This window comes from Nannobrachium achirus (assembly GCF_963921795.1).
Source record: "Nannobrachium achirus genome assembly, chromosome: 6".
Taxonomy (NCBI): domain Eukaryota; kingdom Metazoa; phylum Chordata; class Actinopteri; order Myctophiformes; family Myctophidae; genus Nannobrachium; species Nannobrachium achirus.
Window position 1 is genome coordinate 40944723 of NC_137815.1, and position 24592 is coordinate 40969314.

Sequence of the window (24592 nt, forward strand, 5' to 3'; positions counted from 1 at the left end):
AACATGTTGTCCCTCCCAGTTCCTCTCAAGACACCTATGTGATCAACCTTCGTGAGCAGTGGTGTACCGTGTGTAAAGTAACTAAGTACAGTAGGTCTACATTTATTTGAAAACGAGTTACTAGTTACTTTGTGGATTTTGATTATTATTACAAAACATACATTAACCTACAGTACGAGTCACAATCCCGACGGCTTTGCCTCATCTCTCTCCACATTTCCTGTCAGCCTACTATCCTATCAATAAAGGCATACAAGCCAAAACAAATAAAATCTTTAAATGGTAACTGTAATAGCGCCCAGGTCCATCTGACCACCACAGATGTCTTTTCTCTTCAAAGACCTTCAAACCACAGAGTCTCTTTGCCTGGGCAGAAAGAAAGTCCCATATGAGGTACAGAAAAGACAGAGGTCATCTTTAGGTGAGTTCCCAAGAACCATGTACAGTAATTGCCCTACAGATTTAAACTGCTAACAGGTGAAAGTCAACGGATGGCGGTGTCATCACCTTTGTAGAAAACAGTTTAACTCTGGGGCATGGGTCATCTCGCACAAGAGGACACAGATACTGTATATCAGAGACGTGACTGAACTAGACTGAGCTGAGTTGGAGTTCTTGATTCCTGGATGTGCTTCTATATTGCTGTGCTGGTATTGATGCCGAACATAAAGGATATCCCTGAAGACACCCATTTAGCAAAGTTAGCTTTAGACAATGTGAGGGTCACATACTCTGGAAAGATGCTGACTGCTGTGCTTTTAGGCTAATAAGTGCTGATGTAGTGTCTCCACAACCCATCTCAGTGGTCCCTGGAGGAGAAGAGAAAAGGCAATGCTCCAGTAACTCCTTAGACTCTCAGACCAACTATTATTGACTAATGTGTACTTTATTTTAACAAATGTTGGGAAGAATTGATTCTCATATCGCTCGCTCCTTTAATGTCGCACACTACTTAGTAAGTCTGCCGCTGTCCCGTCCATGGAAATGTCCCAAGAAGCATTCCTGTAGAGCTTAACTTTAATAGCTGTCAGAAACCCTCCAGAAACCTAGTTCACTTTCCCATCACACCCTATGTATTTTTCACATTACAGTGCAGTGTCATTGTCTTGACTTGATCCTCGGGTAATGAAATCAAATTTCTTTCCCCCCCCTGCAATGTCAGCTGTCAGTTGACATCAAAAAGTGGAGGCTTCTCAGTGGAGCTTATTCGCACTTTCGCAGGTGTTGCACTTTGTGTGATCTAATGCCTTCTTGTGTTTCTGTGTCAGGTCAGTAAGACAGGCGCAGAGGGATCAGTGTTGGATGAAGCAAAGAACATCAACAGATCTCTGTCTGCCCTGGGGAACGTCATCTCAGCCTTAGCTGAGGGAACGGTATGATGCTGTCTGGATGCTCCTCTGTGCTACAGGCCTCTTTCAGTTGTTTCCGACTCAGCCGTGAAACTGCTTGTGTTTTTCAAGATTGTGAACATCATTGCCTGCCTGTGTATATTACAAACTAGAGTCGCCACCCTGCATTGAATTAGGTTACAATGGGAGAACTTTTAGAAAGGGCCCAACAATTCTCTTTTTTTTATTACACCAAATGACGCCCCAGCGGTTACAGTAGGTGAACAGCACAGTAGCTTGTACCGGTATGTCATGTTATAGAGACAACACTGGCTAGTGATCTGGTGATCTAGCTAGTAAACCTTTTTCATTGTTTGATGTTCAGTTTGATGTGCATTAGGCCACGCCACGGAACCACTTTTTGATACGCTATGAAATCCTCAGTTATCTAAAACATTATTTAATGTAATGTTAGTTGTTTTAAGTCCCAGAATTAATACAAATGCAAAATCTTTATACATTTTATGCTACATTACATTACATCTCAAGGGTAATATTTGGAAAACCCAACTGTATAAACTATAAATATACTAATGTTGCAGCACAATTTACACTCAGTCAATGTTCCCTATGTCCTTACTGGTCCATAGAATTAAACCATCCAACCATAGCTTATAAGCTCTGTGTACACACTCAGAGACTGTAAATGTCTCACAAGTCATTTATATGTGACTGTTATTTATTTACTAGTCATTACTTTGTCAAGGACAGTTATTTTGTCAGGTCAAATAGAGATGTGAATGTGCATCCCGAACAGTCAGCTTGTCTGCCCAAATGTCAGTGGCTGTAATTTATTTCTACTGTGTGAAAGTGTCCTTGAGCAAGACATTTAACCCCTAATTGATTTAGCACCTTACAGAGTTTCATGCAGTGCTGGGTTCTACCGTGTTATGCTGTATACGTAGTATGACCTACAGATCTTTTGGAAGAAAAAAAAAGCGTAGCCCTCTACGTAACCATTTCATCCATTGAGAACACGCTAGCGTGTGACCACGACCTTCCGCAATTCGTGCAGGGAATAATTATCGTATCCCTCTGAAAGATAACCTAGAACACACCACTGGTTTCATGACTATTGAATAATGAATGAATAAAAAAAATAAAAATTTCCTCTATCAATAAAGTCATTGTCTCACTGTGTTATGAATGTGCCGTATCATCCCCTCGACCCCTGTTGTTCCCGCTTTGCTTGATGACCAAATACCTAATATCTCCCCCGGTCAAGGGGGAATTCCCCTATAGGCTAGTGGTTAAGATACGGCTTTCCAGGCAGGTGACCCCGGTTCAATTTCAGGGGGTTACACTTAGAGTATATACACTAGCACCTCATTGAAATACAGTAGGTGTGCATTAACACCTTACTTGTGGGAGGACAGTGTGAATGTGCTACTTTTTAGCTCTGCTGTGTCTTGCTGTCACTGCAAGGCCACTTCCCCAGAGATAAAAATGACGTATTAAATATTTAAAAAAGACCGGTGCCATGTGTGCACAGCAAAATCCTGATACACATCTACACTCTCAGAGTTAAGCTAATTAAGAGGATTATTTTCTGTGGCGTTGCCATTTCCATATATTTTTTAAGTCTGTTTTATCTTCTTTTGTGCATGTGATTCATGTTTTATCTTTCTTTCTTTCTCTTGCCTCATTCTCCAACCCCCACCTGCACTCCCGATATCTCCTTATAGAAAAGCCATGTGCCGTATCGTGACAGCAAGATGACACGTATCCTGCAGGACTCGCTGGGTGGAAACTGTCGCACCACCATGTTCATCTGCTGCTCCCCTTCCAGCTTCAACGACGCAGAGACCAAATCCACCCTGATGTTTGGCCAGCGGTAAGGCAAAGCACGCATGTCCATGCTCACTGAGCCTCGGCCGCTTTGCTCGCTGTGAATCTCTGCTTTGCCCCCGATGCTGAAATGTGTTATGCGCAGATATACACTATTCACTCAGACGGCTTCAGAGAAGGGGTTTCCATTTTGGAGGCATATGCAAGGGTGTAATCGTAGCCCTTGGGGATAAGCTGCAACCTAGTTGCAGGGATTTGGGTTTCTTGGCAGCTTTCCACTCCTCCTTTGCTTGACTGTCATTGTTAACGAAGCTCACACTATAGAAACGATTTATACTTTGTCGTCTGACGGCATCGCGCACAAAAAATAGCCGATCTACAAGCTCACAGCGTGTCCCGGCACTACGAGTTGTGAGCTTGTAGATTGGCTATTTTTTTGCTGCATGACACCATTGTACAACAAAATACTAATTCGACTTTTGACGGAATCTCCCTGGAAGCCTTTTTCCTCTAACTAATTAATTCCCTACATGTTGCCTGAAAAGAAACTGCAAGTTGAAATAAATAATATATGACTGAGTTTCTCCCAGTGCTATAATTTTCAATTGTCAATTGACTTAAAAGAGTCTACAACATATTTGATCAATAGTGGTTTAAATGAAGGACTCTGCCTTTAGCTTACGCTTGTGATGGGTCTGCTTGTCCCATCACAAGCGTAAGCATGTACATGGTAGATTGATATGATGGATTCAGGTTGTGCTCTATTCAAGATTCAAGATTCAAAGACTTTAACATGCTTATACTGTATAGTAGGTGTATGAGCAGTATGGCAGACTCCACCAGACTGTCCAACAAGAAAACACATGTAGCCTAATAAGTCTTCCTATAAAATGCTTCTAAAGCATTCCAGTGAGTCGCAACGTCATTAATTGCGTGCACAACTATACTGGACTGCCTGTGATGTGATGTGATCCGTTTGCTTTGCAGGTTGCAGATCCGGGATAGAGTGGATACGGAAACAGGCATTGTGTGTGCCTATGTGTGTGTGAATGTGCAAATCACCGGATACAGAAGGCAGGCTCTACAGGCTCTAGGCAAAACAATGCTTGGAAAGGGTGCTTTTGATTGGCGTTTGATTTATTATTCCTGAACGCGCGATTATTTCCCCCCTCACAACCAACCACACAGTCTTGACATCAGGAACACTGGCAGAGACATCATTCTAAACATTTTTGTGGTTGGCCCAGGCTGACAACATTATAGTTAGTTTAGTTATGAGTTATAGTTATGTTTAATTGAATGCATGAAATTGAATGCATGTGTCCATTGATGCATGAATGCGGGAAAAAATATGAGCAGTTGAAGGTTGGGGTATTAGTTTCTGCAAGAACTTCCAGGCCACTTCCATCCCTGACTGCTAGTAGTAATAAGTAATACAAGAAGTAAGTCTTGCATAAACATTTTAAGTGTGCAGAAACAGCATCAGTACACATTACGCAAGCATTTGGTGTAGTGTATTACTATAGATTAGCATATAATTATTATAATACAAGTTAGAATTGTACCTTCACTGGGTTACTGAGGATCCTACCTGTAGATTTATACAGTACACTGCACCCAAAAAGGGAAAAAACAATACAGAATATAGAATATAAACAAAATAAATGGATGAATAAAAGAGCGACCAAAGCTATACAGAATGACATACACTCATGCAGCAGAAGGATGAATAGGTTATCAACTATGTCCATTAACACTGGGGCTTCAGCAGATATGGGGATAATATGTGGCTAGTCGCGCATGAAATTAAGACATGGTTTGTGAGTTTGTGAATTACACTTCACCCATTTGAGGATAGTCCTGTACATTGGGTACAGAAGACAGTGGTTCTCAAAGTGGGTTTCCGGGGACCCCCAGCGGTCCTTGAGCGGGTTCTAGAGGGCCCCGAGCAAAATGAATTATGAATTGAATTATGAATGAATTGTATTTACAGCTGTGCCGTTTCAGGTCTTCAGGCTTTACTAATCTTTTCCTGAGAAGTTCCAGGAAATGATTTTTTTCCACAGGATTCTTTCCCTGTTTTGCCTTTCAAATTTTTATGGAGAATGGAGCATATAAAAACAAAACAAAAAACTCTCCATTCCCATTGAAAAGCAGAATCCGCCTTCATAGGTAGATTTAAACTTTGAGAAGGTTCTTTACACAGAATCAAATGTTTTGTGGTTATGATTCACCAAGAGCCTGCATGGCTTGGTTCCAGGCTTAAAATAATTTATATAAATATTTTCGGAAATCTCTTTGGGGAAAATGTAGGGGCTTTCCAACAAATGGCCACCACTGCTTTGCCCTATATGTCAAAGCAGGAACAGCAACTGGTAAGAGCTTCAGCTATAATCCTTATAAAACTCCAAGGCCCAACATAAAATATACATGCCTGCCTCAGTCCAGTTATATAGTACAGGCACTATATAACTCAACCAAGCGTTTGATCTGAGGTTGAAAGAGTTTCTAATTAAGTTGAATTTGGAGAAAATGTAAGCTGGAAGATTACCGAGAAGAGCTTTGTAGATTGTAGAAAAAAACTAAAAACATACCAGTGCTGTAACCTGCCTGTAGATAAAGAAGACCAACCAACCCCTATAATGACATGACCAAATGTGGGTTTTTATAAATACAGTATTAACAAGAGCGTGTTACTAAATAATAACTTAGTAACATGCTAATAACTACACTGGATCTATTGTAACACAGGTTCTGTTTTCTATTTCCTGAAATGTAGCCATTTTGGACATACAGGTTTCTACCCAATCGTGACAATATACCATACTATTATTACCATGAAGTTCTCTGTTCCATGATAGATATTCTTGGTATCACCCATTCCTGGACACATATCTGTTTGCCATTGTACCAGTGAATGTCATGAATGGCTGTATATTTGAGGGTTTCACTTCCCTGTATTTATAAGTCAAATACTCTGGTCCCTGCATGCCCCATCAACCCCACTTTGCAGGATCCCTATATATATATATATATATATATATATATATATATATATATATATATATATATATATATATATATATATATATATATATATATACACCTCTTACTTTTTACAATACATAGTAACATACTGTTTATTTTACAGTACCTCACCTCTGTGTCAATCTCACTGCTATTGTAACATGACTGCGAGGCAACAACTGGGAGGCGTACTCGGGCCACTACTATAACAGGGCGCGTACGTTAACCAGTCAGCCAAAGAGCCAGGCTCGTTAGCGGGTGGCAACTTAACACCCTAGGAGCTTACAGTCGTCCCCCCCAACTGGAAGTGCGACCACGAACCGGTCAGGGAGTAAGCTCAGCTTATATAACCGGGGGGTCCGAGTGCGACCTGCGCAGGCAGGTAATGGCTTTCAACTCCTTTCACGGCTCTGCCCGGCGACCGCAGGGCCCACTGCCGCCAATGTAGTGTGACAGCGAGTCAACAACTGGGAGGCGAACCGGGGCCGCTACTATAACAGGGTGCTGCGTACGCTAACCAGTCAGTCAAAGAGCCAGGCTCGTTAGCAAGAGGCAACGCAACGCCTATAGGAGCCTACACTATTGCCCCTTTGACTTCTGAATTTCCTTCATAAAGGTTTATCTTATATGACGGTTTCTCTCTTTCTCTCCTCTCCCCAATGTATCTCTCTGTTCCCCTCCCCATCCCCCTCTCCCATCAGAGCTAAGACCATCAGGAACACGGTGATGGTGAACCTGGAGCTCACAGCAGAGCAGTGGAAGAAGAAGTATGAGAAGGAGAAGGAGAAGAACCGGAAGCTGAAGGAGACCATCGAGAGACTGGAGACCCAGCTGAGTCGCTGGAGGAACGGTGAGGTTCACACAAAATCTCCACTTTAATTACCACCAAACGTCAGAGATCAGGCGTCTCATGGTCACTACTGTTTTGACAGCTCGCAGTTCCTAACTCACACAGAAACTGTAAGTATAAACTAACCAAGGGAAACAACGCTTGCCAAGCCATGTGTTCCATAGACCATAGGTCAGGAGTCTGTCTCTTGTTTCCTGAGCCAGGCAGCTTGATGTACAAGTACACCTCGTGGACAGGACTCCAGTACTTATCCACAATCCAACACTTTATGCTGAGTGCCCAGCAGGGATGCATTGGGTACGGTTTTTATAGTCTGCTATGGTATGATTTGGCTGGGGATTGATCCCCGACCTCCCAGTCTCTGGGCGGACTCACAAACTGTACAGAATATAAACTATGAGCATACGTGCTCTCTTTTCCTGTCTTTCACTAAAACAGCTTTTCCCAGCAATTTATCCTTCATTTCTTAGACAGGAGAGTCTAGAGAGAGACAGGAGACCAAGGATAGTGGAGAGACATGATGGGAATATGATTCAAACTCAGGTCCTTGCAAACTCACAAGCAGTAAAATTGTCTGTTCCACTAAGTGTAGTCAGAGCCAACAGGCAGGCACCTCTCAGGAATTAAAATTTGACCAGCAGCCTGTTAGCCCTATTGGCCAACTTTGCTCAGTCTGCAGAATTACACTCACTATAATTTGAAAATAGGCCAGAGGAGACAAGGCTGCCAAACAGTATGTTGGGCTTGTGCCGAAAAAAGCTTTTGAAAAATCTACCCTCTCTTTTGTGTGGTTCAGATTGACTGGATTCCCTGGTATTGTCCCAGAGACCGTAGAGTCATTATGTTTCATGCATCCCGACGGTATTAGATATCCTAAGAGCAGATAAGGCATTATCACATCTAGGGATGATGCACAACTTAATTCCCAAAGGAATACAGAACATATTGTGCACCAACACACACATGCGCACACACGCACGTATGCACACACACACTAACGCGCACGCACTCACGCATGTGTAATTTACCGACCGCCATCTCCCACTAGGACTAGGGTGTACGCTACAGTGTGGGTCGTTTCAAATGTCAATGCACTCAGTGGTCTCAGTGACATTCTAGCCGTGGAATGCATCCTGTCCACAAGTGTCTAGTGTTTGGCGGTGAGACTAGACAGCTCCCTCACTGCTTGCCCAGAATGCTAAAACACATCTTCATTCATCCTTTTATAGTGGATTTCATCGGTGTTGGGCGGAAACCTCACATGTCCAAAACTGTTACTTTTCAGAAAATTGGAAAAAAAATGTGTTCCGATGGATCCGATGTAGTGGACACACACACACGCACACGCACGCGCACACGCACACGCACACGCAAACGCACACACACACACACACACACACACACACACACACACACACACACACACACACACACACACACACACACACACACACACTTCCTTAGACTTTATCTCACTCCCACTTTATTGCATTTAATTTCCTAATGGATCATTCTGACAACATGGCTGGTCCTCGTCTGCCCTCTGTACTATTGCCTTCCTCGGGCCACTGTGTCTCATAGCTGGGAGGCTGTTGACCTCCATTTGATGTGCTGCTGCCTCACGCTTTATCTCGAGGATGCCCTGAGGATGGGAACATCTGTTGTACCGTATATAACACACAATACTCCTGTCATTACATCTACAGTACACACTTTAGGCTGGAACAATGATTCTCAACCATTTTAATCTCACAACCTTGTGGTTGGAGTGTCCGCCCTGTGACCGGGAGGTCAGGGTTTGATCCTTGTCCGGGTCATACCGAAGATTGTAAAAATGGGACCCAATGCCTCCCTGCTTGGCACTGAGCATCAGAGGTTCCATTGGGGGGTTAGGTCAGCAACAACAAATGATTACTGAGCCTGGCATGGCTGCAGCTCACTGCTCCAAGAGAATTTTTCTTTTTTGCATACAGCAATGTATGTGACAATTTAGTAGAACTTTAACCTCTAACCCTAAACGCTTCACTCTTCGCCGCTCCGCTGGCTGCCCTGAGGCCGGTGGAAGCTGAAACCACCAAGCTGTTTTTGTGCCTCCTTTGTAGGTGAGGAGGACGAACCCGAGGTGGAGCAGCTGAGTTCGGAGGCGGCGGAGGAGGAGGAGGTCTGCCCCCCGGCCCCCGAAACCGGGGAGAAGGAGCCGCCTGCGGACATCTGCAGCCCCACCTCCCCCACCTCCCCCACCTCCCCCACCTCCTCCATCGTGGTGCGCATCTCGGAGGAGGAGCGGCAGAAGTACGAGGAGGAGATACGCAAGCTGTACAAGCAGCTGGATGACAAGGTGATGAATGGACAGGGCTGGTGCAATTAACACATTAATTAAATGTATCGTCGCTGTCGGGGTGGGAACCTTGTATGTCCCGAGGCCGCTCCCTTTTTTATTAATTAAAAAGAAAATGGTGAAAATAGCCGCTCTACAAGCTCACAGCGTGTTGCGATGCGACACGCTCTGAGCTTGTAGATCTGCTGTTATCACGACTTTTGTTGGACACTTGCATGATGAAGTAGGGCATTAATTTACAAAATAAAAAAGGAATATGGAGATACAAGGTTTCTGCCTGTGATGACATAAAACCTCTAACTGAATTAATCTTTCTCATGTAGGTTGATCCAATAATTGAGATGCATTGTTTTTTTGTCTAACATTTAAAAATGTCTTGTATATCAATGAATCAACACAAAATATCTATTTGAATTATTTTTACAATTGGCTGATTCGATTAGTATGATTAACGATCCATCTACTGTATGTACAAGATCACAATGCGTTCCAATACATTGTGTATTGTACAATACACAATGCATTGCAAATTCGCGTTGCGATGCATTGTGTATTGTACAAATACACAATGCATGGCAATACTCAATGCGATGCATTGTCTATTGTACTTTATTTTACAATGGTGGCTTGTGAAAGTAGGTGATGAGTGTGCTCAAAATACTGACGTTGTACATTTAAAAATAATTCATAATGTTTTGAAGGTGCTGGTGTATACACTAGGCCAAATGTGTGATAGGATCATGTTTTTACATTAACCATTTGAACCCTAGCATCCCTATTCTGAGTGGAAAATTAGCCAAAATAAATAGCAGATCTACAAGCTTACAGTGCCACGCTCGTAGATCGTAGATCGGCTATTTTTGACAAAGAGGTTTGTAGAGGGAAAAGAAGAGCAGATTAAGTATTTGCCATTCAAGTGGTTAAATGTCTGAAAACACACATTACTCCAACATGATGACAGTGCTGTCAAACAAGTCTAAGCTGTCTAAGAAATCTATGAACCTTTTTAATCTGCAACACAATTCTATACAATATATAGTGGGGGTCCCTGCTTCATCTCTCTCTCAGCTAAGGGGTCCCTGGCCTGAAAAGGGAAGGATTCCAAATAAGCCTGATGGCTTCTTCCTTTCCTCGCACTGTATTTTGTTCCCATGTATATAATGTTACATGTTTTATATGATGTGCTAATAAACTAAACTAAACTAAACTAAAACGTTGAAGACCCCTGCACTAGGCTATATTGCTGAAGTGTTGTTGTCACAAAATCCAAGGGTACATCGTCCTGCACTGACATAGTGCAATGCAATGTTAATTTAGGTCAATTCTTACACTCTCAGAGTTAAATAAAGGTTGTACTGTGTGTAAATTGTGGTGCATACATTTGCCAAGACTTATTCAGAATAAGTCATTTGGGAAAATCTAATGTACATGACAAACATATTAAAATTCTTAGCCTGAAGCTTATTACAATAGGGAACCTGCCCACACACACACACTCCCACGCGTACATTTAAATCTAAATGCTGTGTGCACTTTAATGTATCAGGATTCAGGAACAATACCGCAATCTAGTTTCTCATGAATGTTTGAATAAAGAAGCTATTTTCAAACCCATTACCCAATTACAGTGCATACATTCACACACAATCCATGGGGGTGCATACATTACTTTTTTCCCATTTATTACATTTTTTATTGTGGTGTACCCCCTGCAGTAGTAGCTGACATGGCATCTTACATGTTTATTGTCTGGGGATTTTATTATTGACCAGACTGAAAAACACTGGATCTGACACATTTTATATGTGTGTAATTACAGCATACCGTATGTCTATATTCTCGTGTATAGGTTTATTATAGTATTTTAACCACATGAACCACATAGCATCCCTATTCTGAGCATGGCAAACATTCTGTGAAAACAGGAGAACATTCTGCAAAAAATGCAGATCTACAAGCTCTCAACGTAACGCAACGCACTTTGGCATTGGCCATTTTAGGAGGAGAGATTTGGTAAAAAAGGAGGTGATATCGATACATATAATGTACATATATAGTAGCATTTAGGTGTTAAGAGTCAGAATGATTGTATTTGCCAATTGTCTATTTGCACATACAACCTTCTGTCTGTCACTGTGAATTCTTATTCTGTGTGTTTATCATTGAAGGATGATGAGATAAACCATCAGAGCCAGATGGTGGAGAAGCTGAAGGAGCAGATGCTTGATCAGGAGGAGGTAAAATATCTTGGTATATTTGTTTGCATGGTTAAGGAGATGGCACACTGAAAACAACAGTGCATTTGATGTTGTTCCATGAGTTCTTTGGGGACAAGTTCAACTATGCATTTTAAGTTACCAGAAGGCAGAAGTTGTTTGCGAGGCCTATGTTTTGTCTTGCTTATGCCAACCTACAGCATTTAGTTGAACTTGACAACTGTTTAGCAGCTTAAACAGTGTACAACCAAACCAACAAAATCTGGTTGAAAAGTTTACTTAAGGTCAGTCCACAGTTTTTGTGCTAAAATGAACGTGGGAGTGAACGTGCAGGGAGAGTGGAAACTGGTAAATATGTAAATGGACATACCTAATTATAAATCATCAAGGCTGGAAATGTGCATTTCATACTGTATCACTCGTTAACTAGCTTCTGCCGCTCTTTTCCATACTGCTTCCATCTATTAATCTGCTTATTTATTTATTTTTAATTATATGATTTAATATTCCTGTGATCCTAGAGAAGGCCAAAAACGCAAGACAAGAGACACTTTCTTCACTTACAGCGGTAGTTTATTAGGCTACAACATTTCGGTCTAAACAACCTTCATCAGGTATCACGATTTTTATTCATAAAATTGCAATATTAGGTTCACAGACAGGAAGACAGAAAAAACTGTGTACCACTAAAAGTGGCCCACAGTGGCCTGTGGCAGTGTGTACAGTATAGTGAAAAATGAGTGAAAAATGGGTTACAGGCACAGACGTAAAATAATCTCAGTTTTTACAACATCATTTCATGTTGGTATAGCCAGAGAGAGCCTGTAGGCTGCAGTACATACAGTACTGTACCAGCACTTTTGCTAATGCAATACTGGATATTTATGACATCCACATGTATGTGTGACATAAGGTCTATAGTGGGCTGCACATAATCATGTAATATCGCGTAAACATGTTGTGTCTATCTGGCTGGCAATCGCGTAAACATGTTGTGTCTATCTGGCTGGCAGGCCACAATATTTACGGCCATATTTATTCTCGGATGATCTGTTGTCTTAGTATCTAATATTTCAGAACTCGTACTTATACAGTTTATCCAGCACATTGCTTTTTTACTTAAATGGCCATACTGTTTCCTTCTTAACCAAATTCAACCTGGCATCCCTATTTTGGTCAAGTTATCTTGGGCGAGAATATTCACTTTCAAGGCTAACGAAAACAGCAGATCTTCAAGCTCACTGCTCACAGTCGTGATCTTGTAAATGTTCTCTATTTGCTGTGCAACAAAGTACAGTCTATACAGTAGGGCTGTGGGGGGGTCATTATTATTATTAATAATAATTTGTGACAGTGTCCCCATTTAGTTGTTGGTGGGCATTTACACACACCTAGAATTGGTCCTCTGCATTGATCCATCCTCCTAACTACTTGGAGCAGTGGATGCCATTAATATTGCACCAGGGGAGCAATTTGAGGTTAAGAGTCTTGCCCATGAACACTTCAACACTGTATTCACATCCAATTGAACTACTGTACTTCTTTTGGCTGGGCTTTGGCCACACACACACACACACACACACACACACACACACACACACACACACACACACACACACACACACACACACAAAAATCACGCAAGCACAAATATTAATTCCTCTTTGCACGCTTTCGAAGATCATTTTTCTCCCCTTGGTGCTAACTGCTGACACGTGGCTGTTCTCTTGCTGTCCTTCAGCTTCTAGCCTCGTCTCGCGGGGACAGTGAGAGGGTCCAGTCGGAGCTTGGCAGGCTGCAGACGGAGAACGAACATGCCAAGGCAGAGGTGAAGGAGGTGCTCCAGGCCCTGGAAGAGCTGGCGGTCAACTACGACCAGAAGAGCCAGGAGGTGGAGGAGAAGAGCATGCAGAACAAGCTGCTCGCCGAGGAGCTGGCTAGGAAAATGGTGAGTGAAGCTTTGCTGGAGGACAAGCTTTGGTCAAAACACAGCTGTCTTTCACTGCACGTCATGACCCAGGGATTCCGTCAGACACAGAGACTGAATTGGTGACCAACTGTCAGTAAAATATACCACAATATTGTTGTTGTGTTTTCCATTATGTATTGTACCCATCATATGATAATATAATAATCTTATAACTTCAAAGGAAAGCATAGCGTAGGGCTGAACAATCATTATCATGTTGTTATCTTCCAGGGGCGTCATTTGGGCCTCCAGGGTGTTGCCTTGGCAACACCCTAGCATTTCTGAGTATTTAGGGGAAAAAAGTAAGTCTCTAGCTCATTCCTGTCAAGAGTTATGATTTTTTTAAAGAATTAACCAACTGCTCACTGGAGTCTACAGTAGGTTTCACACAGAGATCAGCTGGCGACAATTGAGTTGATTGATTGGAATGTTAAGTGATCAGCTCTCAATCGCTCTCTCTCTCTCTTGTCTCTCTCTCTGGTTGTCTGGCTATGAATATACCTGTACATAACTGCAATATCCGAACTGTACATAAGATTACACATATTAGGCTTGAAAATTAATGATGTTAAGAAAATAACTTATTTTTTCAACATTTTGAAAAATAATAATTAAAAAGGGGTTTAAAATGTATTAAAGTATTATTATTCACTGATATTCCCTTATTGTTATTAAAATAATTATTGTCCTGCATCAAACAAAATGTTTTGTAGCCATTTAGAAATTATAGCAGAGATTATCAAATGGTTTATTCTTATTGGCACTTCTTAAACAAATATCTCTCGTAGCCTACCAAATATCTTGCTGCAACTGTCATACTTGTTAGACTGTTGTGTGGGGAAAAAACACCCGAAACTGAAATAATAAAAAAAAACACCCAAAACCGGATAAACCCGACATTTTTCACACAAGTGGACAAACTCCATTCCTTGCAACACCCTAGATATTGGTCAAATTACGCCTCTGTTATCTTCTACAACGTCCCAAAATGGAACAATATGGACCGTACAATTTACTGTATATTTTCCGCACTCATCCTGCATGTACAGATATAGCCAGCTAATTAGGAACTGGTTGGAATAACGTGTCCCTTCCACGCCCATGTCGTACTGGGGAAACTCCCCCTTGTCAGGTGATAAGAAGCCACATGCACACTCCTCATGCAAGCATGAGCTCAGTTAGGGGCTCTCCCCAGGTTGGCAGAGGGAGATTAGCGCCCTGGATTACAGTTTGGGCGAAAAATGGGTTACAAATCATGGTATAAAAATGTAGAAAAATAGTTTGTTTTAAGTTCAGCTCATTTAACCTTTCCCTTTCCCTGCATGTCACGGCGAAAAGAAAAAAAACAGTTGAAGACCATTACTGGACCTGCTTGCTCACCTCTCATTGATAAAGGATTACCGTCTAAAAGACGGCGCCTGGTGGTTTGGTAAGCAAGCAGCTTAACAATTCAAATCCTTCCGTAGCCTTAACATTTAAGTTGGTTCCGACTCCAAACAGCAGTACCTACTGATGGTCGAACGGTCAATGATTTTCAGTGATCATTGCAATGCTTAGCACGTTCATCCAGTCGGACAAAAGTGAGAGTTCAATTTCCGGTCGGCTTTAAAATAACAGCTCTTCTAATATGCATGCAGTTTTTTGAAGAATGGTAAATGGTAAATGGTGCATTTATATAGCGCTTTTTATCCAAAGTGCTTTACATAGATTGTCCATTACAGTACATTCAACCATTCACACACACACATTCAAACACTGATGGCGGAGGAAACCTGCACATCGGGAGCAATTAGGGGTTCAGCGTCATATTGCAGGACACTTCGACACTAACTCTGGGATCAAACTGGGAACCTTTCCCATCTGGGAACGGTTCCCATCCGGCAGCTCTACCGGCCACTCTACCCCTGAGCCACTGCCGCCCCAGTTTTCACTGTTGCTACATTCAATCAAAAATAACAAGTGTGAACCCATAGAGGTATGACATTTTATTCAGATTGTGCAGCCCTAGTGTGCACAATATGAATGAATATGAATATGTGTTCAGGACATACCACCTAAACTAAGATTTTTCCTGGAGGAAAACCTGAATCCCTCCAGTGAAATATCATCTGCACTCAGGAACATGTTTTAATCTCTCTTGCACGTGAAAACAACATGATGGCCATTTAGTGCGCTGCCAAATGTTTCTGCTTCTGCCTTCTCCGCTAGCTGCATGTGGGCCAAGGACCTCTTTTTTCCTCTTCCCTTTGATGTACAGTAGGCGTTTCATTGCCTCGCTCAGGCTCGCCTCACGAGGCCAAAGCACTTCTGCCAACTCAGCACCATTCCAGTTGCATACCGATAGGCAGTGTATACAAAATGATTGTTCCCTCGGGAAGCTCATATCTCAATTACCAACAGTATCACAGTTGTTTAATATACACATATAACAGTAACACACGCACACGCACACGCACGCACGCACGCACGCACACACGCACACACACACACACACACACACACACACACACACAGTTTGCAAGGTTGTCTGGACACACTCTCTCTGTGTCTGTTTTGTAGTAAAAGCTATTACTGGATATTTCTGTTTTGTAGTACAAGCTATTATATTTTGGGGCAAGCTGAACATGACCTGTAGTACTTGCCTGACGTGCAAGTGCTTTTGAGACCTAAAGTGTTGTCAACCCCTGCACCACAGACCAGAGTAGGACAGAAAACTGCTCTCAGCGTGCAGAGAGGCATGAGGGAGAGTGCACAGTAGTTGCATTGCAAGTCAAAACCAACACACATCTGCAGATGCAAATGAAAGAGCACAGATATTCAAAAGATAATGACAATAGTAACTGAATAACTTCCCTTTCAAATGACAATATTTAAAGGCCAATCCACACCAAGCACGATTAACTATAACAATGTATTATGTGAGCATACATAACGAAAATACATTTCTGTTATATTGTAGTTGTGGTGTGGACTCTGATGTTTTCACTTTCACTAGAATTTTACAAATTATAGTTATTTTGCTTTCTGTCGACGGTGGACGGCCCAAATTGCAGATTAACATTTCATCTCCAGGAATAATGTCATGTCATCATACTATTATACATACACTACCAATGACTATCTAATAGATGTATATACAGGAATTCCCTTCAATTCACACAATGCATTACCACTGACTATCCCTCTAACAAATTGCCCACAATTACGTACAGATACTATACAGTAAAGTACAGCCTTATACTGAGGTTTTAACCCGGTCTTGTTTAGAATCAAGGTATCTCTATACAGTATCTCGTTGTCTAAATGGAGACTTCACCACTTCAAGCCCCATCAACCTCAGGGCACTTACCTCATGTTCACATTCACATATTAAAATGTCTGGCAAAACATCTGATCATTATTCATGACAGCACTTTTATGCTCATTATTCTGGTTTTTAATTACCAGCCACAGCAAGGGGCTGGTTGTATTTTTTCACCTTGTGACTGTGTGTGTGTGTGTGTGTGTGTGTGTGTGTGTGTGTGTGTGTGTGTGTGTGTGTGTGTGTGTGTGTGTGTGTGTGTGTGTGTGTGTGTGTGTGTGTGTGTGTGTGTGTGTGGGGGGGTGGGTGTGCGTGTGTGTGTGCGTGCGTGCGTGCGTATGCGTGTGTGTATGTGTTTGAGTGATTATGGTAATAATGTGGTCCTGGAAACACATTATTGTTGTGGGAACTACAGCATTTTTCCAGGTTTTTAAATGTGTGTATGTCTGCAGACATAGTCAGACACTAAGGCTGGGCGATATTAGGAAAACCTTGGATATTTGATAATGTTGTTGAATACCTCGATATCGATATTACTCAACACAGATGGACTGCTTTTTTGCATGTGCTATGTGCATGCATAGAGTGTGTATTAATTAATTTGAGACATACCGGTACACCAATACCTAATTTCAAGACGTCTTTGTCGGTATGTATATCACACATGTTGATACCTCGATGAAGGTACATTTTTGATATATTGCCCAGCCTTATCAGACACACGCATGCACACATGTACACACGCACACACGCACGCACAGACAGACAGACAGACAGACAGACAGACAGACAGACAGACAGACAGACAGACAGACAGACAGACAGACAGACAGACAGACAGACAGACAGACAGAACATAGAGGTGGAAATAGCAGCACTCCAAAGAATACAAATACAAGACTGTTGGTTCAGATAGGCCTACACATTCTTTCTAACGCTACATCCTATGGCTAACACGTTTCGACAGAAGGCTACATAGAGCAAAGACATTGCTCTGATGTACCATCCTTTTATGTGAGAGCAAAGTCTTTGCCCTGATGAAGACTCCTGCCGAAACGCGTTAAACTGATGTAGCGATAACAAGACGTGCATCTGAGCAAACAGTCTTGCATTTAAATGGTTTGAAGCCTCGCTATTTCCACGTCTTTGTTTTTGTTTTTGTTTTTTGTTAAAAATGTTTGACATTGACATTTTTTAAATATGTGTATGTCTTTAAAAGAACATCCAATGTTTGGATCTGATCACCATGTGTGCTTACAGTAGCCTAGATGTCCTATCATTCAAAACCCTTGAAATCGGCAGAAAGTGAAAACCAACTTGATTCTTCTAAGAAAGGTCCTTTATAGTCCAGGCGTTTCGGGCAGTATTTTGATGTAATCGTGCACTTTATGAAAGCAGCATGAAATTTGGCACACAGTTAGAACATGCCATATGGAACATCTTTGGCTATAGGGGCATCGCAGATTTGTCTTGGGAAACTTGTGGGAGCCAATTAAAGTTGGGCTCTCATAGACTTTACTATAGAGTAAAATAATACAAAAAATACATATGCTTTAAGTAGCATGTAAGGGGTCAAACTAGGTGTTTTTGGGGATTCTGAATCCAATGCAAACATTTGTTTTGCAGGAAAAACATTATTCCTTGGGCTAAAAACGGACCCCATAAATCTATGGTTTAGTGATGAGTCATCACTTTTCAAAGTTTAGTGGCGGCCGTTTCTCGGAAAGGAATGTTTTTCGTGAATAACAAATGCTTGCATTGGATTCAGAATCCCGAATAACACCTAGTTTGACCCCTCACATGCTACTTAAAGCATATTTATTTTTGGAGCTGTGTGGAACACAAGCTCCCTATACGTGGTCGTGTGTGTGGGTCTGTCTGTCTGTCTCCGTGTCTCCGTCCGTGTCTGTCTGTCTGTCTGTAGCCTGCACTGCAGTAACCTTTTCTGACCACACATGTTAAGGGAGGGGCGCTGTTGCACACACACACACACACACACACACACACACACACACACACACACACACACACACACACACACACACAGCTCCACTTCGAACAGAGGTTCGATTTTTTGTATTTATTTGACTCTATAGTAAAGTCTATGAGAGCAACTTTGATTGGCTCCCACAAGTTTCCCAAGACAAATCCGCGATGCCCCTATAGCCAAAAACGTTCCATATGGCATGTTCTAACGTGTGTCAAATGTCATGCTTCTTTCATAATGTGCACGATGTTTGCCTGAAACGCTCGGACTATTAGTACCACAAAGTGATAATATAATGATATGAAATTTATTTTTTGAAATATTTAAGATCTTCAAGTACTCCCAATAAAGAGGAAAAAAAAATCTCCATGTGTGTGTACCATCCTTTTAAATGCCAAATACATTGATTATTATTCCAAACATACATCAAATGATCCCATGTATAAACAAGGCAAATAACAACACATTGGACATTGGACAACGAATATGTCGTATTCAACTTTTTGGAGCACATGCTTAGCCTTTCCAAAACTAACTCAGTCCCCCATGTCACCCCTCACTGCAGTGCAAACTATCTGATTAAACATAATGTTTTTGTTTCCTGTTTTTTTTTTTTTTCACAAGTTATGGCACTTGTTCCTTTTGCACTTAACAAGGTGAGATAAAAAGTATTGTTTGATTGGAAAGTGAGTGAGGACCATATGGCTGCCTAATCTATGGCACACCAGTTTCCAATCACTGGTGAAGGACAGTGAGATACAGAACTGCTGACTCAACAAATTGAATTTATAAAGAAGAGAACATTTTGAGAGATGTACATTATGGAGAAGGATTTAACTAGAAAGAATAACTGAAATACTGTACGACTGGAGAAAGATTTAACTAGTACTGAAATATGAAATACAAAATATTGAAAGTGTACCACTGGACTAGAGGTTTTTGAAAAAAATGTTTCTTTGATCAGTGGTTCTCAAACTCTTTCATGTCAAGGACCCCCAAAATGTGTGTATTTGGCCGCGGACCACCATCTCAAAATATGTTGTTTCCAGGGAACCACCTAAAAGCAAAGATTTGACTTACAAAGATTTGCACAAATTTCCATGATTTTTCAAAAATAGAATAGCTAATAAAGTATAAAATAATGGTTAAAGTGGTTTAGAAAATAGATGATTTCCACATCTAAGTGGGTTAAATGCCCATCCCTATATTTCATCATCTACAGTATTTCACACTGGCAGTCTGTCCTCCACCCTCCTCCATCTCCCTCTGAAAATGACAGAAGCAGCCCTGTGAGCCTGCGATTCTATCGTCTCTCCGCTAAACCCTCCTAAATCCACCTCTTCCACTGAATCATCTCCCCCCTAAGGCAGGATAGCTTTATAGATCTATCAGCCCAACACCTTCTTTTGTGGCCTCTCACCTGCTGCCGTAGGCCCCTGTCTGAGGCGGGCCGGGGTGGCTGGCTGGCTGGAGGTCAGCCAAAGTGCATCACTGAACACGTATCAACAGAAAGGATGAGATACACGCCTCATTACACAAACCAATTTGGGGCTGCCTGACTCATTGTGACCAAATCCTCCACTCAAAGCAAAGCTGACCAGACCTGACACTATTGTGCCGTGCCTTGTTTTGGTAAATTGTATTTATGTAAACCACCAAGTTTGTTCATTTAACAAACACACACACCATTTTGCAACTGGGAGTTACAAATGGATAACTTAATATTGCAAATGGTTAACGTAATATTGGGGATTTTAGTGTGTAGCCTAAAGAAAATAGCCACCACATAGAAGTACATTTATCACTGCCTTCCCCACTCTGCCTTCTCGGTTGTCTTCATCATCGCTCTGACTGGATACTCCTCATCGTTATACCAGAGGCTGGAGATGTCATCACTCATGTTTCCTTTCATCCGTTTTCTGGTCCATGCCCCCTTTATTTAACATCCATCTGTCCATTCAAAGCTCTTTCATATAATAAATCCATTCATCTGTCGATCGTGTGACCAGTCCCGCAATCCATCTCTTCTTTTACACATCTACAAATCAATCTTACTAAATTGTATACAAGTATGTATATACAGTGGCAGTGCACACAGTATATATCGACACATTTGGCTTTAACCCTCATCCTTCTCCAGTTTAGCTAATTTGCTAACTGATTGCTATTGATTAATTGCTTACTGCTAGTTACTTATAGTTAATGCTATGAAATGAGCTGGAACCAGAAAGTGCTCAAGCAGATTGGAGGTAATGGAATGGACATTGGCAATATAGAGACTGATAAAGGATTGAGTTTAAGTGGTAATGGTCCCTTCAGATCGCAGATGCTCTTCTTTTTAACAACTTCAAACTGCTTTTAAATGAATGTCTGATCTCAGACACCACTGATGTAAATTATTCCTTTGATCACTGGCCATCCATCTATCTGGGCCCAGGCAACCCTCCATGGGAGCCAGAGAACTAAAACTCTAATGAGTGTCACTGATTGTATTGATATTATAATAGGTTGGCTTAGATCAGAGGCTGCCAACCTTTTTTTTTCTTTCGGGCCAGACATTTTCAAAGGCTAGCGTGATGACCCAGAGCCAGACAGTGAAAATCCCCATTGCTTTTATAATGTATGTGTGTCTTAGTATAGGCTGCAGTCGCAGGCCGACCTGTAGCCTGCAGGTCCCGTGGGTAGAACTGCGGGACGGGCGGACGGGTTATACAGTAGCTCCTGACGCAATTATCGTGAAGCGGGCAAGCCAATCCACAGGGGGAAAAGAATAAAATCTCCCTCTCCTATTCTGTCTCTTCCTTTCTCCTCCTCTCCTGTCCCTCTCTTCCTGGAATCTCTGATCTTGTGCTCAATGTGTTGCTTATTTTATGCACAGCTCCATCTAATGATATCCCTGCTGTTGGTCAACTTTCAGTTTAATGTTCATTCATACACAATTACAAAGAACTAAAGGAATAGCATTATGAGGGTAAGATAAATCAGGGGAGAAAAGTGTTGCAGCCCTCACACGTCGCACCGCCAATCCGATGTCTGAGTCGTGTCGGGGGCTTTATGCCCATATATAGACATATCTGTATTCGGTATACTTTGCCATTGTGTGTTACAATGGCAAATACAAAATACAAATACAAAGCAAAATGTTAATTTTAGTGGATTTGTCCCTTCTTGCATCTTCCGTTTCTTTTCTGTAGAGTTTTGAGACTTCAAAAATCAAGAGGTCCTGCACCTTGATCAAAGAGCATGTACATTAGGTGGTAACGGAGATCATTGTAGATGCTGCTCAGCTGTAAACGTTTTCACTGTGTTCAAGTTGTTAGAGCTATTGTTGGAGAAAGGATGCTGTTTAGTTTCTGATTTCACTTAAACAGACCCTTTCACCAAGCCAGTGTTCCTTCCCCTTCTATCTTCATAGCCTATTGATTTGTCATTTAGAGCCCATTATGTTTTGCTCCTCAGATTTCTTGGATATGAATGAGGTCAGGGGTTAATACGTATCCTATAATCCTCCCCAGCTTCTCCTGGCTGCTCTTAACGATCCCTCTTTAGTTTCTCGGCCCGATATCCCTCTCCTCCCCTTCCTCTGAAACTTTGTCTTTCTTTTTTCTTGCCCCCCTTCCAGGCCCGCCTGATGGCGTTGGAGGCAGAGCTTTCCCGTATCCAGGAGGCCAGTGGCCACCAGAGGAAACGCATCGCTGAGATTCTCAAGGGGCTTATGAAAGACCTGAGTGAGTTCAGCACCATCTTGGGAAACGGAGACCTCAAGTTGGTAAGTGGTAATTCAACCAGACATATACAATATATTCTATATCCAAATAGTAAAGCTCAAGTAGTGGTGGACAGGCGGGTGGCCAGATTATGCCCCAATATGGACATGTGTTTTGTGTATGACATCAGACCAGACCTTGTTCTGCTGGAGCTCGCCTCTCACACCTCAATGACCGTTCCGTTACTACTCTCTCACCGCGATCAACTATAGGTGCCAGACAATCTAATACACAAATTTGATTGTTGATCTTTCTCTGCTGGCTGTAATGTGCGATAGGAGAGGATGTCCCTGGGGCTTGCTCCAGCTGTGAAGTGCTGCGATGACTAGACTCACCTGGGATTAGATTACAGCAGCTCAAAAGCTCTTTAAGTTCAGTGGCTTGGAGAGAGAAGAGCACATAGCACACCAAACTATTATCATTATGGAATCAAAGTGCTCTTGTGCGATCATGGATCATCTCTTATTGTGCCGGTACATACAGTAGTTGCTTGATTTAATTATGTAGGTCATACCAGTAAGACGCCTGGGCGAGGTTGCGCCATGTCTTGGCCTTCTGGCCAGTGATGTATATCGGACCAGTTACCCATATACCTGTATGGAGACCCCTGGTACCCATATGGAGATCCATGTACTGTGTATGGAGATATGCGGTGAGACCCCAAACATCCTTACTCAGTTATTCTTTGTGTGAAAGTCCTATGACGTCTATGACATCTGACATCATACATACAAATCCTTTTATGCCCATATATGGAGATACCTGTTTGTACAGTAGAACCAGCCACACAGATGGGCTGTCTTCCTCCATATATGGGCATTCCCATATGAAGTCCTGTTAGATATGGGCTTAATATTGATGACATCAGGGATCTCCATATAAGGGCATAACAGGGATTCTGCTAGTGTGGTTCCCCTGACATCACAGTGATGTCAGAGTGTCAAACACATAGTCCATTCGGGTCCGTCTTAAAGAAAAATTTAAAAAGGAGGGTCCACTCGGATCTCGTGTCCTTTGGGATTGGGGTTCGTCATTTTGGACCTGTGAAGAGGCCAAGTGTTACGGACAGTCTACACCAGCTAACGCACACGAGTCCTGCATACACACACACACGCACTTAGATAGATCCAGTCCTATTTTGTAGCCTGCCACACGAGCGCTTTGATAAGCCTGGTGTAGTCCGGCTGTTATGTTCATTGTTTATTCTGACTTCCTTCTGCTTTCCCTATACAAATAGGTATCTTTGTTTATTGAACAAGTTGTCACAAGACACTTTACATTATAGCTAAATACTACAGTATATAACAACCCTATAGGATCCCCTACAGTGAAAATATAATTAAAGTGCCCCCAATTACAACACATGAAAGAGAAATAGAACAGAGAACTGAACAAAATATAGTTTTATTTAACCAGTATTCCCATAATTAATGACTTCCCTGTAAGGACATGTCTGCGTGTGTGTGTGTGTGTGTGTGTGTGTGTGTGTGTGTGTGTGTGTGTGTGTGTGTGTGTGTGTGTGTGTGTGTGTGTGTGTGTGTGTGTGCACGCACGCGTGTGTGTGTGTGTGTGTGCGTGTGTGTGTGTGCGTGTGCGCGTGCGTGTGTGTGTGTGTGTGGGTGGGTGTGAAAACAGAAATTATAGTCTTTTATTACCCATCTTATTATACCAGTATCCCCATAATTAATGACACCTCTGTAAGATAATGTGTGTATGTGTGTGCGTGCGTGTGTCCGCGTGCGTGTGTGTGAAAGCGTGTACAGTATGTGTATGCATATTGTAGGTATACAGTATGTGTGTATTTGTATTAGGAGTGCTCGCACTCCTGTGTGTTCGTGCAAGTGCACGTGAATGTGTGCATACAGTTGAGTTTCTCTTTATGTCACACTGATATATGTGTTCTTTTGTTTCTTTTGTCTCTGTGACAAAAGATAAGATGGTGCCATCAGCCCATGCATGCG

General features: G+C 42.0%; 1 protein-coding gene across 1 annotated transcript in view; it reads left to right on the forward strand.

Moving 5' to 3' along the window:
• Positions 1-24592, forward strand: part of kif5ab (kinesin family member 5A, b) — a gene marked incomplete at both ends in the record, with an annotated part of 141425 nt that overhangs the window by 74630 nt on the left and 42203 nt on the right. The window contains 7 exons of the mRNA XM_080728227.1: positions 1269-1373; positions 3074-3222; positions 6905-7053; positions 9156-9391; positions 11560-11628; positions 13349-13555; positions 22487-22633. Coding sequence (XP_080584353.1) covers positions 1269-1373; positions 3074-3222; positions 6905-7053; positions 9156-9391; positions 11560-11628; positions 13349-13555; positions 22487-22633 — 1062 coding nt within the window. The remainder of the gene's footprint in view (positions 1-1268; positions 1374-3073; positions 3223-6904; positions 7054-9155; positions 9392-11559; positions 11629-13348; positions 13556-22486; positions 22634-24592) is intronic.